Raw genomic sequence first — 24,034 nt, forward strand, 5'->3', positions numbered from 1 at the left:
CCCACCTGGCCCCAGCATCCCGGTACTTTAAAAAAAAAAAAAAAGCCCTGCACTCACTGGATGCTGCAGCAGCCATTGGGGCCTCTGGGGGCTCATGGAAGAGCCCCCCATGCAGCTCAGGGCAGTGGGGGGTAGTAGGGATCACCCCACCCCCCACCCCGCCTGGCCGGAGCCAGTGAATGTGGGACTTTTTTTTCTTTTTTTTTAAAGTGCTGGGACACTGGGGCTGGGCAGGGCAGCCATTGACAGGGCTAGAAGAGTGGGTGGGGGATGGGGAGTGTTCGATTCAGAGATTTGGTGGTGGCCGAATCGAGTCAGGACAGTGATTCAAATCACCGAATCAAATCACTGCCCCCCAGATAGGCCGAATCCAAATCCGAAGTGAATACTAGCCACTTGGCACAGGCCTAGTCTAAATATCACTCTCATCATCTTCTTCACATGAAAAAAATCAAATTACGTATGACAGCCAATGTGAAGATTCATCTGAATATTTTATTTAAAGTGACCCTATTGTTTTCAGAGTCCTTTTAATAATAAGCAAGCTCTTTGTTTACTTTGGATTATTATTCATGTAATTTCTTGTTATTACTGATATTAATACTACCAGTGGAGTATCCTCTCCAGAGCAGGTATAAATACTATGATGGTTTAAACTTCTGCAGCCTGTTTATACTAGCCCTACCATCAATGCTACTGCCAGTAGACCTGAACCAATGGTAGTAGCACTAAGAAACTGGATAAAAAAAAATGTCAATGATAAACAAAGTCCTACTGAATTACTTCCCTGTTCATGCATTATTTAAAGAGAAGTGGTATTAGTACAAAGCCAACTGTTTAACCATTACAATTCTGTAACTTGGCTTGCTTTCCAGAATTATCAGAAGACTTTGACTAAGCTTCATATCTGCTTGTGGTGCATGCAGAGGGACAGTCACATATTTGGTAGGATAGATTAAATAGTAGCAAAAATGTTCCATTAAAATTCTATTCTTTGACCTACATGATATGAAAATTCCTTGGAGCTAACAACTGACAAAAAAGGAAAGAAACTTCCAAGGAGATCAGAATATGTCAACAAAGAGAAAATCCTAGGATTGTTACATGTCCACAGGCAGCATTCCGAGGGTTGTGTAAATATAAGGAACTTTTGTATAACAGCTGGAATGAGATGTCAAATACTGTCAAAATAAAAGGAAAGAATGGTATAGGTGAGTTATATGCACTACGTCATTCAGGCATATCGGGATCAATCAGTATTTTTCAGCAACTGATAACAATATAACATCAACAGCAAAAGATTCTAGTATTCACTTCCTTAAATGAACTTCTGCATTCCAGTCTGTTTCCTCATTTGATTTTATATGACTCTTTTTATGCATGTGACCACAGATGCATAATGTGTAGGACTACTTGCCTTTTTAACATATTTTCTTGTTTCATTTATGAAAATAAATATTCCATAAGGAATATTGACTATTGGGGAACGAACTTAAGCACATAACTTATATCAGTTTTCATCTAGGAAAACACTAAAGCAGATGCTTTACTGTGGCCTATATCCAATTACTTTTAGTGAGACTTATGTATCTATTTTAATCCAACTGCGTATTTCAATGCTTTGCAGATCTGCAGACATAGGGCCCAGTCCTATAGGTCTCAGGAGGAACTCCAAGATACGATAGGGAAGTAGTGATCGTGAGACTGTCTATACCATATCAGGTGTCAAAAAGCACCCAAATGAAAACATGCCCCACTCACCCACCCCTGCTCCACATGCACCAAATGCCAAAACATATCACATTGCCATGTTTGGGCTCATATCCTGGCCACACACAGTGTAACTCTGACAGTAGCTACATAACATTTTTTGGCAAGCAACAAGTGCAGAGTGGAGACGCTCCCTAGCACTGTCTGATGCAGTGTAGCCATGTCTACATCTTGTAGACATGGCTACACTGCATATTACAACCTTGTCTGTCATCAAAAATGTTATGGTTATGTTAAGGCTTATATGAACTTAAGGGGGTAGCATCCCTCAAAAATGGTACTTCTGTCTGATTTTTTTTAAATAACATCTAAAATTATCGGTCCTGAAAGAGTGCCATGTGATAGATGCATTTTAATTCCAAGCTCTCTATATAATGTTCCTTACAATTTTTTTAAGGAATTTGTCCTGCCTTCCAAGTTTATTATTCAGGCAGGTAGTAAAAGGAAAAAGGGGCTTGCAAATAACTCTAGCATAGCTGTAATCATATAGTTATAATAGACTTTAGAATGATATACTGACTTTCATCCAAGAATTCTGAATTTCATGATAGGAGTTGTTATTGTGTACCTGATGATGCCAGGAAAAATGGCAATTTCAAATGGGTAAACTGAAGCAATGAGGAATAAATAGTTTACACAAGGCCACAAAGTAAGCTGGGAGCAGAGTTGAAAATAGAACCCAGGGTGCCAGCCCCTTTCTCCTGTAAGTGAAAGCATGTCCCATTCCAGTATTTACATATTAAGGACATCTTGATTTCATATGTCCAGGGCACAGAAGTAGGTCCAGTATGTTGTTAAGAGTTAGAGCAGACAGCTGGAGAGAGTCTCTTTACAAAGTGCCATATAATTAAGATCAAACTAGGAAGTAAGGTATTGTATTACAGGTTATTGCAGACTATACCATTATATTATTTGAGTTTCTCTTATCTGTGTCTTTCACAAGTAGTGAATGAAAGGGAACGCTGTATCAAATGGCTGAACCAAAACAGAACTGGTAAAATACAAGCATCTCCTATACAAATATAGAATGAGCCTGAACAAATTGAGATGATATATTGATCTTTTAAAGAGAGGAAACACTTGCTAGCAAAATCATTTCAATTTACTAGTTCATCTTTGGTTTGTTTATCCATGTCAAAATTAAACATTAACCTTATTAAACATCAAGAGAGCTTTAAAAATTTCAGACATTTTAAACTTTGCTTTGAATTTGACTACTTCCTTTAGAGTCTTTTAATATATAAATAAACCTTTCAGGAATGCCAATCCAGACAGACCTTGACAGAAAATAGTGAAGGCATTATGATAAGCACTACAATTAAAGAAAAATGTTTAAGAAATGTTCTCAGGCTCCTGAGTTATACAAAATGGGCTCTAGTGAAGAACTATGATGCTTCTTATTAAGTTTCATTATTCATTAACTTCTTATTAAGTTTCCATGTTCTATATTCTGTTCTACTCCTGATTCATTGGAGTTATTGGGCAAATTATGTACTTGCATCTCAGTTACCTATCTGGAGATGATCCTACTTTCCAATTTTATTAAAGGGATGCTGTGAGATGCTGTTATTTGTGAGATCCTTAAAAATGGAAAGCATTATTAGTATCACTGTAATCTCAGAAACAGATAAAATGATTGAGGAAAAAATGACTTTTTGATGTAGACTCGCAAATATTAAGCATCACGTTAGAAGCCGGTGATTCATCTTATTTAAGCCCTAATGCAGCAAAATACTTAAGCACTTCCTCACACATGCATCTCTATTAAGCAAAGCACATTTCAGTGGGACTCAAACACCTGTTTACTACTGTTAAGCACACTTTTAAAGGATTGACTAAATAAGGATGGACTTGGGCACGTGTTTAAATGCTTTGCTAAATGAAGGCCTAACTCTTCAGACAGAAGCCAAAACTATTCTTTTGATTCTGGCTCTTGTATTCCCTCCCTTCGAACAGAAATTTCTGGACAGAAAAGGCAAAACTTTATAATCTAAATTAAAACAAAACAACAATTTTGTTAAAACACAGTCTATATATGGGCAATTTGTTAAATGAAAAGGGCTAAATTTGACAAATACACTAGCTCTATAGGCATGTCCAGACATTCAGTGTTTTAAATGGCAAGTGAGTAACAAAGAATCTGATACAGCTCCAAATACTAGATAAAGAGTTTCCATCCTATCACACTTAAATCCTAACGTCTATCAAATAATTATGCTAAGGAAATTAGACTGTCAAGTTTCAGAATCAACTCTTGATTATCCCAAGGGTGAAAATAGTCTGGAAATCATTTTAATAGAAAATATATTCCTTTATTTTTGCATTCTTGAAACATTTGCAGTGGTATAAACAAAGTACATGCGCATACGTTCACACACACACACACACTCTCTCTCTCTCTCTCCCTCTCTCTCTCTCTCTCTCTCAAGTGTTACCATAATCTATTCCTGGGGTGGTCTCTTGTTTTGAATTTATGAAACAAGTTAGCAGAAAGTATACAGTATAAAGGTCTTTCATGAATTACAATGTACTAAGCAAGCATGTTTTTCCTTTTCCTTAATTTATAGTCCCTGGAAAAGGATGTTAAAAAAAGCCCTATGATCTGACTTCACAAATCTCAGAGGGATACTAAGTTCTTAACTGGTAGTATTGCTGGCTAAAATGTTAGACATATTTTATCACTAGAAGAGTGATAAAGAGTGATGTCTTTTACGGATGCATTATGGCCTTGGGGTTCTTTGTGATTATTTGTTTTAATCATTGGTGCAATACAAACTGTTTTTCTCCAAATTAAGAACTTCAGAAGGTTTTTAAGGATGCAACTCTAAAACTTACTTTAAGAGTACAAGTAGTAAATATGTCCAATAAGAAACTAAGTTTGCCATCCTTGTGCTACTCTTACTCTTCATCTACCCTGAGTCCCCTCCTAAAACCTATCCTCCTGTAAAGATCTGCTAATTATGAATTTTTGGCTTGGGGGCCAGGCACTTGGTCTTGGATACTGACCTGTTTGGTTTAGGGTTATTTTTACTTTTTACTATTTTTTTATCATTTAAAAAAATTAAGTTAATTTCAGAATGAAAACATGAAATATGCCATTTTGAAAATGTCAGAGCAGAAGACTTCAACTTTGCTTAAGTTTTTCTCTCTTTGTGAACCAAAACTATCTGCCAAATTTGATTCAATATCACAGATAGCTCCAGTCAGCCAGAAAAATTCATTTTGTGGTGAATTTGTATTCACCAACAAAAAATCTCCAATCTCTAGTCTCTTGATAGTCCAAATTTAGTTTTTGCGGGGCAGTAGTACGACCTCCACGCCAGCAAACAGACCACAACCATCTCCTGTTCCATAGCCACCACCTGGCCCAAGAAATCAGAAAGGACAGAATGAAGAAAGAATTGGATCAAAGGGAGGAGAAACAGAGGTGGTTGGTATGGCAATTTCAGTTTTATTGCTGAATAATGTTAGTGTTGGCCACAGCTGGTTGAATACAGCAAAACATTTTCTGTGAATAGTCATTTGATTTATTAAACTAATTTATTTCTTCTGGATCATTTTCCCTTTTGTGTTCACTTTGGATAAATATCATTTTTTCAAACATGTACTGCAGAAACTTTGTCTCCTTCACAGAGCACGTTTTTACTATGACTGCTCAGCAAGCATAGTACACAATACTCAGATAACAGTATGCAATAGCAGCCCTACTTCACTCCCAGCACAGTAATTATATGGTAACAGACAACAGTAATCTGCTTTTTGCCTGATTCACCAGTTCCTTAATATTTTCTGCTTTTACTGTACTTTCCAGATAACTGCTGACTTCACCTTAGTGCCTCCTGCCTTTTTTTTAAATTAACCCTCATCTTAGAGTTTGTATGAATTCACTACATTCCCCTGTGCCCAGGTGTTGAGTTTAGCCTTACATACAGGCTCAGTGCAGTCCCCTCTCATTTATGATATTAAGAGATAGTTGCTGAATGGTGGGATCATTATTTAGAAAAAAAATACCACACATGCACAATCTATGATCTTTAAATACTGCTTACCTCTGCCAACTAAGAACCAATTTTCATCCAATGCTGAAAGGTACCCCTCCACTGTAAAGATTACCTATTTGCCAAACTACTTACGCTCACCTTCTATGGTGCTAGAATAGGGTTTTTTAAAAAAAAGCTCTAAACAACTCTCTTACAATAGCTTAAGTTAGGTTTTTGTTCAAGCATTAAAAACATCACCTATTGGCACAGACTAAGACTGGACATCCCCAGGGGCAGGTTTCAAAGAGTTATGAGTAAATGAAGAAAAGATCTTAGAATGGGACCATACAGGCAGTCAGTGCAGCTCCCAACAGAATTCCCAGTGTAATAATGCAGTCTATCAGCTGAGTGCTAGTAGGGCTTGTACATTTGCTTTGTAATAATACAACTTTTCCATTCGTTTTTTGCGTAGGTAAGCCAACAGGGTATGGATCCAGCAGTAGACGATTACACCACAAGGGGATAGTGGATGAATGCTGCTTCCAGAGCTGTGACCTGAGGAGGCTGGAGATGTACTGTGCCCCTATCAAGCCACCTAAATCTGCGCGCTCTGTACGTGCTCAGCGCCACACTGATATGCCAAAAGCACAAAAGGTAGGGCAGGCTGTGAAGAGTGCCCCTACTTATTTTAGAGTAGCAGAATTTAGGCAAGTCTGGTCATGCATCAAACAGGAGATATGTTCTACCTGATTGCTAATGCACCTATTAAGCATGTAGTGACGCTTAAAATAATGGCTGTCAAAGGGCTGCTCACTTCCTTAAATCAGCAATGGAACATGAAATATTCATGTCCATCTCATCCTTTTGATTGCTGATCAAAAATAGTGACTGGCTGGTCTTGTTCTACTCATAATGAGTTTTTAACCTCATTCCACACCTTATTGGACAGGTACACACAGTCAAGCATCACTCCTGATGGCATTAAATGCCATTTCAAAAGAAAAAATACATACTGAATGGTCATGAACTCCTCCCCTCCATAGTGACCACCACGGAAAAAAGAAATTGTATTTCTGCTCTCCATACTCTGTAAATTACCATTAGTCTGACATTTTTATAGCAGAAACAAATTACTATTTAAAAAAAATTGTACAAAAATATCAACATTGTCATTTTGTTTTGCTGAATAATTTAGTAGTAATAGTATGAATAGCAGCAGAAGTAACATTTACTATACACTAGCACTTGGAATGACTGTGACTCTTGTTACCATATTTTCTTGCATACAACATGCACCTTCTCCTCCATAATCAGCCCTTCAGAACTGGGGTGTACATATTAAGCAAAAGAGCTGATTTTCTTCTCAGGATAAAATACCCTGTTTTGACTCCTGTTGAACAGTGCAGCAGCTGTGGATGACTATTCAGGCAGCTGAAGGAGTCAATTGACTTAATGGCTCATTGGCACACAAGTGAACATGCATGGTGCTGCATTGCTTGCAGTTACAAAAAGCCAACAGCATACTGTCACTTGCAATTCAAGGGAAGTGATTCTTCTACTGCAAAGTCCTCACCTGGAGTACTGTGGCCTGGTTTGTGTCCCACACTTCAAGAAAGATGTGGGCAGTTTCAAAATATTCCAGCAAAGAAAAACAAAAATTATCAGGGACCTGGGAGGCAAAATTTATGAGGAAAGGCTGAAAGAACTAGAGTTATTTAGTCAGGAAGAGAGAAGACAAGGGGGCAGATTTGATAACAGTCTTCAGATACCTGAAGGGTGATCACAAAGAGGATGTTGATGGGCCTTTCTTTGTGGCGGTAGGGAACAAGAATTGGAGCAATGGCCTCAAGCTGCAGCACAGGAAGTTTAGGTTGGCAATTAAGAAAAACTTACTGACTATCAGGGTGGTCAAGCACTGGAACAGGCTACCTCAAGAAGTTCTGGAGTCTCCATCCTCGGAATTTTTCAAGGTCAAGTTACACAAACACTTGGCTGGGATAGTTTAGTCAGAGATGATCCTACCTTGAGCAAGAAATTGGACTAGAGAATAGATAACTTCATGGGGTCCCTTCCAGCCCTATTTTCCTATGATCCTATGCAGTATAAATGCTGTGGGGTCATAAATGTAATTAAGACAGCATTGTTTGAAAAGGAAAATAAGTTAATAAACAGAAGACTTTATTAAAAGACTATGAATCTGAATATTTAACTTGAAAAGCACTTTTATATGGCTTTAAATAAAAATGACAGATAGTGGAGTCTACATTTAAGAAACGCCATTTTTAGGAACCACTTCAACTAATGTAATCTGTATTTTCATTGTTCCTTGCCTGAAATAACTTTTCCAAAATTGTGGTGCCTGGGGAAAATGTAATTGAAGCATGAATTCTAGCTCTTTCAGATTCAAAGCTGGAATGCCAAAATAAATAGAAATGTGGGATATTTCAAAGCTCATGCTACTTCCAGGATTTCAGACTCCAAGTCCGTCAATCCTTAATCTTTTATGAGTACCATATTTACTTGATTGTAAGAAGAGGTTTTGCCCCCCATTTAACTTGGGGGAAAAGCACCTCTCATCTGAGAATTGTGTATGAAGGCAGCAGCAGGGGGCAGGTGGCTGCCTTGGCTTGAGGTCAGAGTCATAGCTGCAGCTGCCGCCTGCCTCCCACCCACCCCTGCTGCCTCCATACCCCACTACCTTCCCCCTTCAGCCTCTTCTCTCCACCTTCTCCCACCAAGCAGCCTCTGCTCCCCTGCCTGCCCGTCTTCCTCCCCACTTTATTTTTCCTTTGTGCTGGCAGGTAACATGAATGCTGCAGCCTGGGGCACTTAGCACAGCCACAGCCTGGGCCCAAAACAGTGGGGTGCAGCCTACACAGCTGCTACAGGGGCTGGGCTGGGGCCATGCTCAGTGCCTCAGGCTAGAATGGGAACAGAGCCTGCCAACGGAGGCTGGACATAAGGAAGAACTTTTTTACAGTCCGAGCCCCCAAAGCCTGGAACAGACTGCCGCCAGAGGAGGTGCAAGCACCCATTCTGGATTCCTTTAAGAGTCAATTGGGCATTTATCTTGCTGGGATCCTGTGACCGCAGCTGACTTCCTGCCCCTGGGGCAGGGGGCTGGACTGGATGATCTTCCAAGGTCCCTTCCAGCCCTAATGTCTATAGAAACTATGAAATCTATGAAACATGGAGAAGAGGCTGGGGAGGTGGGGAGGGAAAAAGCAGAGGCTGGGCAAGAGTAGGGAGCAGAGGCTGAGGGAAAGGGGGAGAGCAGAGGCTGTGTGGGAGGGTGAGCAAACGCTGGGGTAAAACAGAGAGCAGAGGTAGCAGGCACAAGCAGAGGGCAAGCTGCTTGACCTCCCTATACTACTTGCCTCCCCACTGCCTGTACCCCTGCAGCAGTAAGAAGGATGAGTTAAAGAGGACCCTTCAATAATTAGATTATATACATGGAAAATTATAACAAATTTATAAATTTCCCATATATAGAATCTAATTATTGTAAATAGTCTTAAATTTGGGGTTGTCTTAGACTTGAGTAAATATGGTATTAAATTTACTTTAGAATTAAAAACTTCAAAATGAAACTTCAAAAACCTTCAGGATTTATACAGCATGCATAGACAATAAAAGAAAATGGGCCAAATAATAGGTATTTTTGTAATTTAATAAACTTCCTACTTTTTAAAGTCAACTGTTGGGAGTGCAAGATAAACAGAAAAGTTTAGGTCCTATTCTTCAATGTATACTGTAGCTTAATACATTTATCTAATCCCTGGAGTAGATCTGGAAATCTCATGTGAATGTATGAAATTAATTACATTAAATGGGAATTTTTTTTTTAAGTTACATACTCTTATTTTATCTACTTCACACTTTCCCCTTTTACAGTTTATTGGAATAAGTCTGTTCTAAAGCCACAGAAACCAATGAGTCCTTTCAGTGGGTGTGGGGTCTGGCTTTCTGAATCAGAGCCTGCAGCCGTTAATTAGGCCCTGAGTTTGCAAGTGGATCCTGTGACTGTGGGCTCTGTGTGGGTATAAAATTCCACCCATTCAGAAGAACTTCAAGAATGGGCCTTAGTGCTGGCATAATTCTGACTCAAGTGTATTTCATCTGGAAGTCAAAGAGAGGTTTGCCTATAAGAAAGCAAGTAAGGAATTTGAAGCTCTGATCCCACATTTACATACCTACATAAAAATATATAACAATATATAAGGATATTGTTGAAGATTTATTGTGGCTGGTGCCAACATTTATCAGGCAACATCAGAATGTATCATTAAGCACAGGATACTAAGATTAGGTGAGTTATAAGGCTCCAAGATTCAATAAAGTATGTGCACATCATTGAAAATCAAACTCAGAAGCAATTTTTGTGGAAAAGATTGCTTTTCTTTCTGAGGAAAAGATCATCTTGTCTAAATGACAAATGTCTAAACAAAATCTGACAATCTTAGGCAATGCTTAAATGTTTCTATCCTTTTTTTTAATACAGTACTGAAGACTGAAATTATTTTACTAGAAGTAGGTCATCACCACCATTACAGAGTGGCTTCAAGCCAAACAAAACATAGCAGTGGTTATTCTAACCAATGAAAGCAAGTGCATTGGAGATATTGAAAACCCCTGTAATTGTTTAGTGATAAGGTCACTGGAAAGTCTTGTAAATATTCAGTGACTCTGATATGATGAGCCAATTCCAGAACATATTTGACATGGAAATACCATATTTATTTATTATTAACTTACAGATATATTAGAGTATATATTGCAGTAGTGGCTTTCTCTGATTTGATAAGAGTTTTCGAAGCAGCGAAGGTCTGTTGGGTCTAGGGAATCATTGCAACTCATAGTGCTTCCTGCAAAGTGCTATGAGTTGCAACAGAGAACACATCTTCTGTTCTGTCTGTGCCCTCTATCCTTAGTTATACCTATTTAGGTCTCATGGGAATTTGGCTCAGCATTCATCAGATAGAAGGTACCAGGCTTCAACTCTGCCTCACATTTGGCATAATTTGATTAATCATGAATAACAACAGAAAACAAACTCAGGAAACTATTGTAAAAGAAATTTATTTTAGTAAAATAATAAATACAATTAAAGCCAAAAGTATGTGATCTCAGTGCAGTTTATGCATATCATGTGTTTCAGAAATTACCAAACGAACCACATTCCTAACTTCTTCCACGGAGAAGAAAAAATGTCAGAGGCAAGTCTGAAGGTTTAAGCACTCAGACAAATACTATTTTGTACTTCTGTGGTGCCTTTCACCAAAGCTGTTAAAAATCTTTACATATATGGTTTTAAGTAATTAAGCCTCATAACAATGGTGTGATACGGGTAGCAGTCCAAGTTTGGAGGCCACCCCTCCATATTTAATTTTGAGTTCTAACATGAGTTTTAAATAAAGCATAAAACTAGTTGGTCACCAAATGTGAATTTGGTAGGTCCCTCAAATTTTAATCAAGTTTTTACTTGGTTTCTTTTCAAAATGTTCTAGTGGGTAGAGTTTGAATTTATGGTTTGGCTGAACTTCTGTGACAATCCTCCTTTTCATTAAGTCTCTTAACAGAACATTGTCTATATACAACTTGGTAGAGTGGTGGATCCTTAGTAGATCTGGTGCCAGGGAAACATTTGCTTTTTGTTTTGCTTAATCTTGTGGTAAGGATGATTTTTTTAAGTGTTGAAGTGAAAGTTTATTTACTTTACACAGAACCCTGATTAGTGAGGGGTAAAAGCAAGGTAGAGATGCTCCTGATAGATTAACTGCTACTTCTGTCTGCTAATGAGGACTAGGTACATACAAACTAATTAACTGTGGGTGGACACACAACCCAATTGATTGGTGGAGGTGAGGCGCATATAAAAATCTGTAGCTTCTGATTGTCTTAATCCTATATTGGAGAAAGCACATAAGGCTTCATGCAAAGCTGTCAACATATTAAACATTCCCTGTTAACAGCAACATTTTTACCCCTGCGGGCACTTGCTCCCTCATAAGCCCCCTGCTCCCTCATGAACACTACAATAATCTGAAATTAAAACACAAAAACCACATGCTGGGCCATATTTAGAGCTACTATACACATACACACACACATGCATAAATCTACACGCATGTGTTCACACATACATGCACACACACCATGATTGAAACCCACAAAAGCAACAAAATGAAAACTTAAGCCAGCTAACGATACCCTTCACCTTTTAAGCACACACATCACTATTGCCCCAACTACTGGACACCACAGATCACAATATGAAACTTTAACCTCCTAGGAATGCCACTCTTCCATCAGTTAACTGCCTTTACGTAAATAATACTTTACCATATTACCCTCTCTTTATACAATTGTTTACATTAATGTAAAATAATTTGATAGGGTGATGTTTACACCAGGGCAAGACAGTATTGTTGCAAATCAAACAGATTCCTTACAAAGATTTAGGTACCTAGGTTCACTTACACACCTAAGAGTTGGTATAGGAACTGTTCCCAAGAAATTAAACTGTCATATATGAGAGCCTTATAGGTTTTTTCCTAGAAAAAGCCTATTCCAGTGTTAAAGCTTCAGGTTCTACTGTAGCTTTGACCAGTAGTTTGAATGCTTAGATAATATACAAGTTTAACCAGATAACCATTAGACAATCATGTACACTAACATAAACTCACAGATTTATAGGTATTTTATCTTGACTTAATCGAAGTACAAAAAACAGCTACAAAAATAGCTCCACCCTAACTTATTTGGGCACATGTATATTAACCACAATAATTATCATTGCTGCATTCTTACCAGCATATGAAAGTAGCAAATTCTGCTCTGAGAGGTATAAATCCAGTGTGACCCTCTGTAACCAATAGGATCAGGCTTACACCAGTGTGAAAGAGTGGACTTTGACCTCACTGATTAAAATATTACATAAAATACACACAGGGTTATTTGACAGATTACTGCGATGATAGCATAAGTTGTTTCATGTCAAATTGTAAACTCCAAAAGATTTCTGGGCAAGGTATGCTGTTATTGTTAAGGAAAAGTTATAAATGTTAATTGTTATTGGAACTGAACAGGTTGTATAGAATCACCTTTCAAAAGAACCTGTTTTGTTTCACTGCAGATGCAATTATTCTCACAATCATACAGAGTTAAGATTGTCCTCTTTGGATGGGTGAAGAATTTGACAGATGTCAACCTATCCTTAAATTATACTGTGCTATACCCCATCACAATTTAAACTACTTTAAAATTAGTTATACTGTATCCCCCATCACAGGTTAAACTATTAATTTGATTAACAGATTGTTTTCATGGTTCCATTTTAAGGTGCATTCTTGGCCTTTGAGTACATAATATTATATTTTTGCATCAGGTACTTAATGTATCTACATGCTACAAAATAGTATTTTTTCATATTGTTACTCTAAAGTTTTATTTTTAGAAATTGTGAAAAGGTATTTTCAAAATTTATTAAAATAAATCTGTTACTCTATATATTTAGTATTTTCAATAGATAAAATGGGTAAAATCCATATCAATGGAGATTTTAATACGTCCAAATTTATTCTAATATGTACAAATTTGTTAAGGATGAAATTCATCCTATTATAGAGAATTAGTATAAAAATATGCATGACTTACATTCCACATAGCTATTATTGGCCTTTTGTTGGCCCAAACATGAACATATTTAGCCATCAGTGTAAGAACATCCAATGACTTGAAGGGGAGTCCCCAGTATAGTCATATTAACATAACAAAAGAACTATCTATTGCACTATCATAACAAGTTATAATTAACCCATCTAATTTTAATTGTACCTCAACAGATCTGCATGGTTTTATTTCATATATCAATTATGCTTATCCAAAAAAAAAAAACCCTAAAATTATTTCTGGTTCACTTGCAAATTGTTTCATTCTGCTGAAAGCTATTAATTTAAATTCTTAGCAATACAAAAAGGGGAGTTGATTAAAGTCTATTAAATATGTTTTATTTGTCTAGTCAGAACTACTGAAAGATAGGAAGTTGACTTCTATCTAATGAAAAGCCTTCATATCAAAATTCATCTAAACTGAATGTAGTTATCAATGAACATGTGCATGTGAATTATTAGAAAGGACATCACCAGTGTGATGCAGTGGTGGGCAAAGCTAACCAAACTCTGGCATGCATCCACCAGTGCATCTCAGGCAAAACCAGGGAAGTCATCCTCCCACTTTACTTGGCCCTGGTGAGACTGCAGCTGGAGTACTGCATTCAGTATTGGGCCCCCCACTTCAGGAAGGATGTGGAGAAGCTTGAGAGAATCCGAAGGAGAACCACTTGTATGACCCAAGGCCTGGAGGGAAGGCGGTACAAGGAGAGGCTGTGGGACTTGGAACTCTTCAGTCTGGAGAAGAGAAGGCTCAAGGGGGACATGGTGGCAGCCTACAATTTCATAAGAGGAGTACATCAGGACCTGGGAGAACATCTGTTCACCAGACCTCCCCAAGGGATAACAAGGTCTAATGACCATAAATTCCAGGAAGGGCGAGTTAGACTGGATATTAGAAAAAAGTTCTTTATAGCACGTGTCCAGGGTCTGGAACAAAGTCCCGCCAGAGGTGGTACAAGCACCTACTCTGGATTCCTTCAAAAAACAGCTGGATTTATTTCTTGCTGGGGTCACTTGATTCCAGCTGACTTCCCACCTATGGCAAGGGGGCTGGACCCAATGATCTCTTGAGGTCCATTCCAGCCCCTAATGTCTATGAAATGTATGTCTATGAAATCTATGAAACCTAATCATATGGCAACATGTGTGATGCCGAGAAAGGAAGAAATTCCTGTATTTTCATAATTAGCAAAAAGAAAAGCATGAAACCCAAGGTGTGCTTTAGACCATGACACTCTGTTCATTACAAAGTATAAGAAAAATTAGTACATTGATTTTTCAGGTAACATCTCATTCTGTGAAGAGAAAATGTCACCTTATAAGGCTCCCGTAAAACACGCTGGGAACATCTCTCCAATAGGCTATCGAGAGAGAATAACACATGCATGGATCCCTGGATGGACTGTGACAAAGGCAAGCTCTCCAGCCAGGAGGGGGAAGGGGGCCTGCTCCTTAAATTCACTTGGCCTCAAGAGGACCTGCCCGTGAGTCCATCTGACATATTGATAGGCTCTCCCAATCAACTTTTAATCCCATGGCAACAGTTCTTGCTGCCCAAACGCTATCCAGGATGGCAACAGCTGATCAGCCCTGGACACTGCCATTCAGTCACCAATTAGCCATTGCCAGCAACACTCTCTAAGGCAACTAATGTGTCTCTAAGCAAAGTAAGTATAGATTACCATGATAGCCTGTGAATAGGTAATGGGCAGCAGGAAGGCTCTGACTTTTCTTACAAAGCAATATCACAGAGCTGGTGGAGATCACAATGAGCACAAAAGGGCCTGTCACAGTTTAAAACAATGGTTCTCAACTAGGGTGGTATCACACTCAGGGTGCCAAAGACTTCCTCACAACGTTAGCACTATTAGGTATACAGACATGATTCACCAGATAAACTTAGAGATTTCAAATAGGAACCCATATAGTGTTAAGAACCTTCTGACCTGGTGCAGACTTTTCAAGTTCTTTCCAACAGAAGAATTGTTCTATTATTTTTCTGTAGTCAAAAAACAACTGAAAACTAAGGGCGTGCATTTTCTGAGGGGTGCATTGAGTCTGAAAAGATTGAAAACCACTGGTTTAGAACTATAAGACTTTGTCACAATTGTTTTCTCAAGGAAGCATTGTCATGGCTAACTTTAAGGACAAGCAAAGAACGTGACTGCTTGAAGTCACACATACCACACAAGTTCTGTCACTGAAGCCAATCTTACCTTCCTAATAGGCATCTGGACTAAAGGGGGAGCCAAGAATTCATTTCCTTCTTTCTCTACCAAAAGGCCCAGAGAAGTAGAAAGTTCTACATGCTCCTTGCTGATATAAACCTAAACATGCCTTGTGCTTGTTTTGGCCTTGCATGCTAATATACACATACACAAAGTAGCACAAATGACCTTCAAAAAGTTCAAATTTATAATTCGCTCACAAGAACGGGTGTTATCTGAAATCCATCCAAACTTCTTCTATGCTTTAGGGCCTTGAGCCAAAATAAAAATGTGGAATTTAATATATTTTATGTTAAGAAAAAAAAAGAGGAGAAGAGAAGTGGAGATTAAATTACTTTTCATTTATTTCTGAAAGACTGGAAGTATCTATGCCGACTGGCACGTTAACAATTCATAGATACATCTGCAGGCCAAAATATGTGCAGCAGCACCAATTGTACCTTCTGTTACACCCAAACCACAGCACCAAAATCATTGTGGGAAGCAGTAGTATGGCAGACAACAGAATATGGTCTGTTTACTTTTAAAAGGCTATTTTTGCCCATTTCCCACTTTTCAGTCTTGATATTTTGTCACTGACCACATTGCCCACAGAACTAAAATGCTTTTCAAAATAGACCCTAGAGGGTTTGTAGCTAAGATATGGTGTGTGTTACTACAAACATTAGGTTTTTCTTTTATTACCAGTAAAACAAAGGAATTTTTAATGCCAGATTTAAATGGTCATTCTGAAAAGCTTAAAAGAAGACAATTCCCAATCCCCTTTGTCTGTTACAGTTAAATGACCCTTAGGATCAGAAAGATAATAATCACCCCTATGTTAATGCTCGTTTACTTGTGAAAGAAATATCTGCTAAAGACAAATCACATTTTGCATTTACACCTGTGAAACCTGATTGGCATAAGTAGAGTCAAGGATCTGACAATGAAAACATTCCCACCTTCCCTTGAACAATTCAAAGCTGTCCATTGTAGTTATCCCCATCTGTAATTCCAAACTGGAGGTGTCTATTACAGAAACAAACATTGGAGCTACTACATACATAGAAGCTTTATTTTTAAATATTTCAGACAGTTTTTCAAAGTTGGAAAAGAGATAAGCAGTTTTTGTCAGTGTAAATATGCATCTCTGAGCCCGATTCAAAGATTCTTGAAGTCAATAGAAAGATTCACATTAACAAAACCAGGTTCTTTCTACAGTAAACTCCTGCATATTTCTTCTATTTATTGTATTTATTTCCAAAAAGAGAATGAGGGGGGATTTTTTTGTTTGATGTCCAGTTAAAGAACTCAATTATTTTATTGCAGAATTTCTACATTTAGAAAATATGACCTACTTCGGTCAGGATGAAAAGAATGACAACTCCAGTTTACTGTGAATGGTATATTTAATGATTGCTCATCTCTGCTCAAGAGTTTGTCAAATCAAATTGTACATAGACTTCCATCTATTTTTTAGATCTTCACTAAGATGTAGATAAAGAGGCTTGAGGGAATTTTTTTAGCTGTATCAAATGAAAGGTAGTATAAAAGCCTTTGGAAATCTACAAAAGTAGTTGCACATTTTCTGTACTCTGCATAATGCAGTTGTGACATGTTCTTCGATACTGAGAAACACCTGCATGATTGAATTTGAGAAATGAGTGTCCTAATAGACATAAGTAAGACCAGGCTCCTGAGTACCATACTTTGGTTTTATGACTATCATTGTCAACATATAGAAGTGACATATGAGACCCTAGATCATCCAGATTTATCATCCTGATTTTGAATGGCCTCAACAATGTCTGTTTGTAAGGGAATTTGCAACTTGGGGCAAAGCCATTTTTCTAGTGTGTGCTGCTGCTACAGTCAGTGCCTCTTCTTTCCTGCAGTGACCAAAGTAACAAATAGAAGTAGTACTAGGCATAATATTAAATATTCTCTTCAATATTTATGCCTCATCTTGTATGCTACAAGCAATGCCTCATTTTGCCACTTGGCCACATATCGGAGCTAAAGCATATGACTTTGCCCCTGCTCCATTTAAGCACATATTTTACTTTATTGATTGATAAGGCATCAAAAATTCAAAGGACAGGAATAGCAGAGAAGAGTTATTTGCTCATTATGGAATTGCAATATCTATTATAGATCTAGTAGCTTTTGGAAGCCAATTTTCTTAAATTTTGACTACTTTCCATATTATATTGTGCATAGATTAAAATATATTGTATAAAATAACTTGTCTTTTGCCGTCCTCTGGCAAATTCTTCTAAAATATAGTGCAGCTTTGAAGCAGCAATGACAACGCTAAGTTTTTATTCTACTGCCATCATAGAAGTTCAGGAGTTGATGATGCAAGCAGAGGTAGATTAGGACAAGATGTGTGGACCTTTAAGTGGCCTGGTGCAGACATGAATCAGTGGAGACATCTACACAAGATACTTACTGTGGCATTGCCTAATTAGTTTCACAGTGAAGTGTCGGTGTCTACATGTGCAGAGCTATTAGGCTGGAGTAAATTAATTAACTCAACCATAATTATAGGCGGTCCTTGGACTCACAACACAAATGGTTCCTGAAAACTGCATCTTAAGTCTAAACATTGCAACTCAGAACTGATTTTCCCATAGGAAACAATGTTATAAATGGGGGATTAGTTCCTGAACCAAGGCCAAATACCCTATTTTCGCCAAAAGTAACCCAGAATTTTGTACTTAATAAATTATATATGAATAATGTAGCTATATAATGTATTTATATTGTAAACAGCTACCATTTGGAAGGACTTCTTTGAGGTGACTTTGCTGGACTTTTTGAAGGGCTCTTGGTTGGACTTTTTGAAGGGTTCTTGGCTGGAGTCTTCTCAGGAGTCTTGGCTGCAGGTTTTTCTGGAGTCTTGTCTGCTTTCTCAAAGAAAGTGTCCAAGGAAGTTTGGACAGATGTTCTCCAGGGAAATGAGCAACACAGCGAACTTGTTCGCTGGCTTGGCATCGCAACGGACCAAGAGGCATAAAGTTGAAACTGATGTCAGAAAGTCGAAACAGGGTGTCAATTTATATATGTTGTAAGTGCTTTTCACTGCAACTAGAAATGTTGTAAGTCAAGGGCTGCCTGTAGTACTGCCCAATACAAGTACTATCCTATAGTGGAGTTATTTGCTGCACCACAGTGCATATATAGATGGTGACCAGGCTGGTTGGGTAACAAGGGTGCTACACTGTGGGAATTCCTGCCAGCTAGCCTCTTACTGTAGCACCCCCCAGTCCTCCTGCTGGCTGTGGCTGTGCTGCCTTGGCTCAACATGTTGCAGTCCTGGATGTACATGTAAACTCTGTGCTGAGGAGCAATAAACTCCAGCATGAACCATGCCAGAGTTTGTTGCATCATGCTGATTTCATGTGTAGATGCCCTTAGTAAGAACCAAAGGGCTCATCTGCAGTAGGTGCATTACAAGTAAAGCCTAAGGAATCATATGGAAGAAGGTTGAGATAGGTAGAAAGATTAATTTTAGCAAGGCTGGGTAAGAAAAATCAAGAAAACTAAAAAGGTCATGTAAATTTATAATGAATTCATATTTTGAATATATTTATACACCTATATATACACAAGGCATATTAGAGCAGCTATTCAGCAATGGCTTACTAAGTAATATCTGATAAAAAGAAAACCATATGGAAATTCTTTTGGGCTGATCAAGTGGTCTCTAGATTGCTAGCTTATCCACATTATATTTGCACTTCAAGGTCAACATATGATATAGATCATCAAGGGAATGATTAAAAAGTTGACATCAACAAGAGGTTTTAAGCATCTTCTTTTCAGACAAAAAGCAGTGATGAAAGAGACTGCAAGACTAAGAAGTGTAGGATTAAGGAGGAGAAGACAGTATTACTACAACAAACAAAGAAATTCTTAATGTTGAATAATCTAGAATTCACTAATTTGTCTTGCAGTCACCATTGGTGATGCTGCTTAGTTTGGCTATGCGTGGGTGGGGGGAGGGTGTTCTAGTAATGGTGGTTTGATACATATGACAGTTACTGCCATCACTGGTCCCAGTCAACTCTAAAAGAATCATAGATCTAAAAGAATCATATGAGAAACCTCTTCTAAATGCCTGACTGTATAGTCTATGGTTGAACCTTGTGCCACAGCTACTTGTCCCCAGGGAATACCAGTGCTACATGCACTTTGGCATAGGGCAAGTTTCCCTAGGGCTAGTAGGGGAGCCTGGGGCTAGCACTGGGCTGGCCCCAGCAGCCTTACCTGGGATCCTGGGGGCCTCAGTGGTGATCCTACCAGGAGGAGCCTGGCTGGCACCTGCAGCACAGCTCTGGACAGCCCAGTTCCACTTTTCAGCAGTGCACGCTGCCCATGCATGTGCTGCTCTGCTTCTTTTTTCCATGAGTTTTTTTGATTTCTGGGTATCCAGGAGTCAAAGGATATCCAGGGGTTAAAAAAAACCTCAGAAAAAAAAATGGAGCAGCGTACACATGGGCAGCACACCCTTGCAGTAAGAAGAACACCTGATTGTGTGGTATGTGGCACTGCAGACATGTTTGTTGTGTTTGGACATGCCCAGAAAGTTTATTGTTACCTGATGGGACCACCCAAATGTACAGGTGTATTGGAGCAAGACTAGAAATCAAATCAAGTAATAACTAAAAGCAAATTTTCTTTCAAGTGGTATGGGAATTTCACAGTACAGAGGTCATGCAGAATCACACTGACATGAGACCTCCATTAATTAGTGCATTTAGGATAATTGCTTTTTTGCATCTGGATTGATGGATAGAAAATATTGTGGAAACTATCAAACTTTAAGCAAGCCTCACTCCACCATGTGCAGGAATTTGTTTCTTTTTATAAACATTTATATATCTGCAATGTAAATATTGCATTAACATACCAGTTGTATAGATGGAGAAACTGAGGCAGAGACAGCAACTGGGTGCATCAACATGTGCAATTAATATGACACAAACTCTGGAGCCATTTGAGCCAAAGGGAACTGCTCCTGGAAGCAGCGTCTACATGTGCACCCAGGACAGCAGCAATTTGAACCAGGGTGGAACAGGCCTCTGGCTTGGCTGGGCTGACTGGGTGCAATTTACACCTGAAGACAGCATCCACAAGTCCATTTCAGCGCAGTGAATTACTCTATTGTAAAATAGTCCTATCCCCAAGCGTACTATTTTATGGCAGAGTTCATTAATTCACTGCGATCTAATAGCGCTGCATATGTAGACAATGATACTTTACTGCAGAGTAATTAGTCTGCTCCACAGTAAAGTGCCCGTGTAGATGCACCCACTGACTTGCTGAAGGTTGCAGATGGAATCAGTGTCAGCACCAGGACATGAATAGAGGAGTTCTCCTGCTTGTAAGCCTATGCTCAATTAACACTATTTATTCATGTAACCATATAGCATTAAAGATAATCATTTGCTTTTTACACTTTCAGGAAGTGCATTTGAAGAATACAAGTAGAGGGAACACAGGAAGCAGGAACTACAGAATGTAAGAAATCACCATCCACACGAGTGAAGAATGAATGTGCCATCTGCAGGATACTCTCCTGTAAATAAATTATTTGTTAAACATTGGAAGACTTAAACACTATTGTTCAACAAGCTTGATGAAATCTCAACCGATGGGCATTCTCCCAATGAACAATGCAAGTAAACATTCCAATACTGAGTCTTTAGGAGAGCAGAATGTTATAAACCAACCTAGTGCTATGAAGCTTCTGAGGTTGATAGATTACTGTTTGATTGTTAACCTGTTATAAATGATCCTGCACAAAAACTCTTAAAGTCCTGTGCCCCTCAAAAGCCTGCAAATTTATGGGCCTTTGATGGATCCAATTGCACTAAATTAACCTATGAACCCTGGCTGCTGGAGTCATTCATCAGCCTTGTCTAAGTGTTTTTTTTTATTTGCACTTCTATACAAGCAACAGGCTGTTTGCTTTACAGTGTCTGATAGCATTGTTTGTCTACCCCTTTCATATTTGCACAGTTTGACATTCCCAGTAGCAGCAGCAGCAAAGTAACAAAAGCAATTTTTGGACATCTATTGATTCCATCTGTGGCATTTTGACAGCATATGGGTTAGATGCATCAATTTTAATTATAGCTTTATTTTTTGTCTTGCCAAAATGCAAGTGGTTGCAACTTGTGAGATACATGATTTTAGAAGCAGTTAAGCATATGTATGCTCTCAAGCCCTCAATGATTATTCCAGGTAACAAACTGTTTTGCAACAGTATAGGCAATTTCTTTCCTCCTCCATATAATGCAGTATGTAAAATTTAGCATATCAATAATACACATATATCAAACAGTATGTAAAATTCTGTTTTATAGTACAATGGTGCTATTTTGTAGTTTGTTATATGAAAGGGTCTGGCCAAAACTGTAACAGGTAAAAGCAAACACAGAAAAACCAAGCCAAAGATAAAATGAAAAGGAAATAGGTTTAAAAACCACGCGTGCATTTTTAAAAACAAACTTAATAAATGGAAATTCTTTTCTTGCCTTCTCAAGGAAGTAAAGCTAGAAATAAAATTACAGTATTTTCCTGAGATTTGGATTCTAAGATTTATGGAAAAATGGTAGAGTATTCTAAACACAGTCTCATCAGGCTATTGAAGTCAATGGAGTAACATCCATAGACTTGAAAGGGCAAGATTACACCCAAAAACTCTAGGAAATATTGGGCATTCTGCTCTAATGTATCAGAGGATTAATAATACTCATTTGTTTCAATGCTTCCCACACTCCTGTGTAACTAAATCAAGTGTTAATTAGGCTACTGGATCCCTCTGTAAATCAGAAAAGCTCATCTAATCAAGGAAAACAACAGGAGGACCTGCAGAGAGGAGAGGACAGTGTAGTTCTTTGGACCACTTCTTTACAGATCATTGAATGCACCTAGACACCCTGGCAATAGGGCGATTAAATTATAGACTTCATCTTTAATCTCACTGTTTAAACAGCTTGCTATGCTGCATTTTTGTAAATTCATTCAGGGGAAAAAGAGCCTTGGAACAAGATGTGTTGTGGAGCCAACATTTTCCCAGAAAGAGGACACAAATGGAATTAATGTGAAAGTAGCATACTTCAAGGACAGATCTACTGTCTCCCCTACATTTGACCAGTTACATTAAAGGAATGGAGCCATGGCTTTAGCATCCCCATAAGGGAGACCACTATGGCCTTTTTTTCTAGGAAAAAAGCTGGGCTAAACAGTTTTTTGAAGAAAAGAGCAATGTATTCCTCCTGAGTAGCCCAGTAAAATGTGTTCTGTGTACCAGTAGCCATGTCTTGGTTATACATTCAATAGGTATGCATTGCACTAAAAAAATAAAAGAGAGTAAAGCTAAAATGGGCTGCCTGCAGTCACTGTGCAAGGTAGATATTTTAATGAGGGCAACAAGCTAAATGAGTCAGATGTGGAAGGCTAAAATAAGTTATCATCTTTTCCGTTAGTGAGGTATATGAGTATATATCGCTAAACAAACTAACTAGTATAGCCTGGATAACTTTTTCGTTCAAGAAATGACAGTCTGACATTCTGAAATTTGCTATAAGACTTCAGTTACATCATAGACTATCACTAAAGTATGAAAGAAAAGACAGAATTAAGTCTCACTATTAAATATTAAATGGTTTAAAAACTGCAGTCCCAATGAAGTCAATATGGCTCTTGCTATTTCTATTTACTTCAGTGATAGCAAGATTGGAGTTGAAACTCAACAGAAACTAGCATTAATCATTAACAGTTTTGAAAGGGAAGCAGAAAAATTCTTTGCTCAGCAGTAAAAATGTACATCTAGACTGACAATCACATTTGTGCAAAGGGCCTGCACAAAGCTTATTATTATGTTTTACATTATGCTCAGTCAAAGAACAGGACTCCATTATATGGCCCTGTAAATTCAAATAATAAAGACTGTCTCTAACCATGAAAGTTCAAGGTCCAGGGGCCAGATTCTATTCCGCCTATCAGACTCATACATTGTAGCTAAATGCCTAAGTACCTAAATGCAATTCTATTGCACTCTGCTTGATTCCCTGAAAAACGGCTGATGCAATGTGTGGGCAGGTCTTCCTCCTCACTACTTTTTTGTGACTTAGGCTGTGTGTAGATGAAACGAGAGGTGTGTACACATGACACTAAAGCGGGCTAAATGCTTTTGCACTGCTTTAATGGTGTCTGTGTTTGCCTGCCTTGGTGGCATATTGCACATTAATTCCAGCTGCTGTAGGAAATTCGGTGGTGTAATGCGCCTTAAATGACTTGGGATGCATCAAACTAAAGCACCAGGCTCTGTGCAGCTCAGGGGCTCCACAGGAAGCCCTGCAGGCAGCCTGGCAGCAGCCTGGGAAAGCAG

At 38.4% G+C, this 24,034-nt stretch overlaps 1 protein-coding gene across 2 annotated transcripts in view; it reads left to right on the forward strand.

Moving 5' to 3' along the window:
• Positions 1 to 23,789, forward strand: part of IGF1 (insulin like growth factor 1) — a 104,541-nt gene extending 80,752 nt beyond the window's left edge. Inside the window, exons 3-4 of one of the 2 annotated variants that reach the window (XM_019515361.1) lie at positions 6,223 to 6,404; positions 21,101 to 23,789. In XM_019515361.1, the coding sequence (XP_019370906.1) occupies positions 6,223 to 6,404; positions 21,101 to 21,160 (242 nt within the window). In that variant the 3' untranslated portion in view covers positions 21,161 to 23,789. The remainder of the gene's footprint in view (positions 1 to 6,222; positions 6,405 to 21,100) is intronic. The other variant, XM_019515362.1, reaches the window with a different exon arrangement.
• The last annotated feature ends 245 nt before the right edge of the window (positions 23,790 to 24,034 follow it).

Source organism: Gavialis gangeticus, unplaced genomic scaffold (assembly GCF_001723915.1).
Source record: "Gavialis gangeticus isolate Ggan-Ray unplaced genomic scaffold, GavGan_comp1, whole genome shotgun sequence".
Classification (NCBI taxonomy): Eukaryota; Metazoa; Chordata; order Crocodylia; family Gavialidae; genus Gavialis; species Gavialis gangeticus.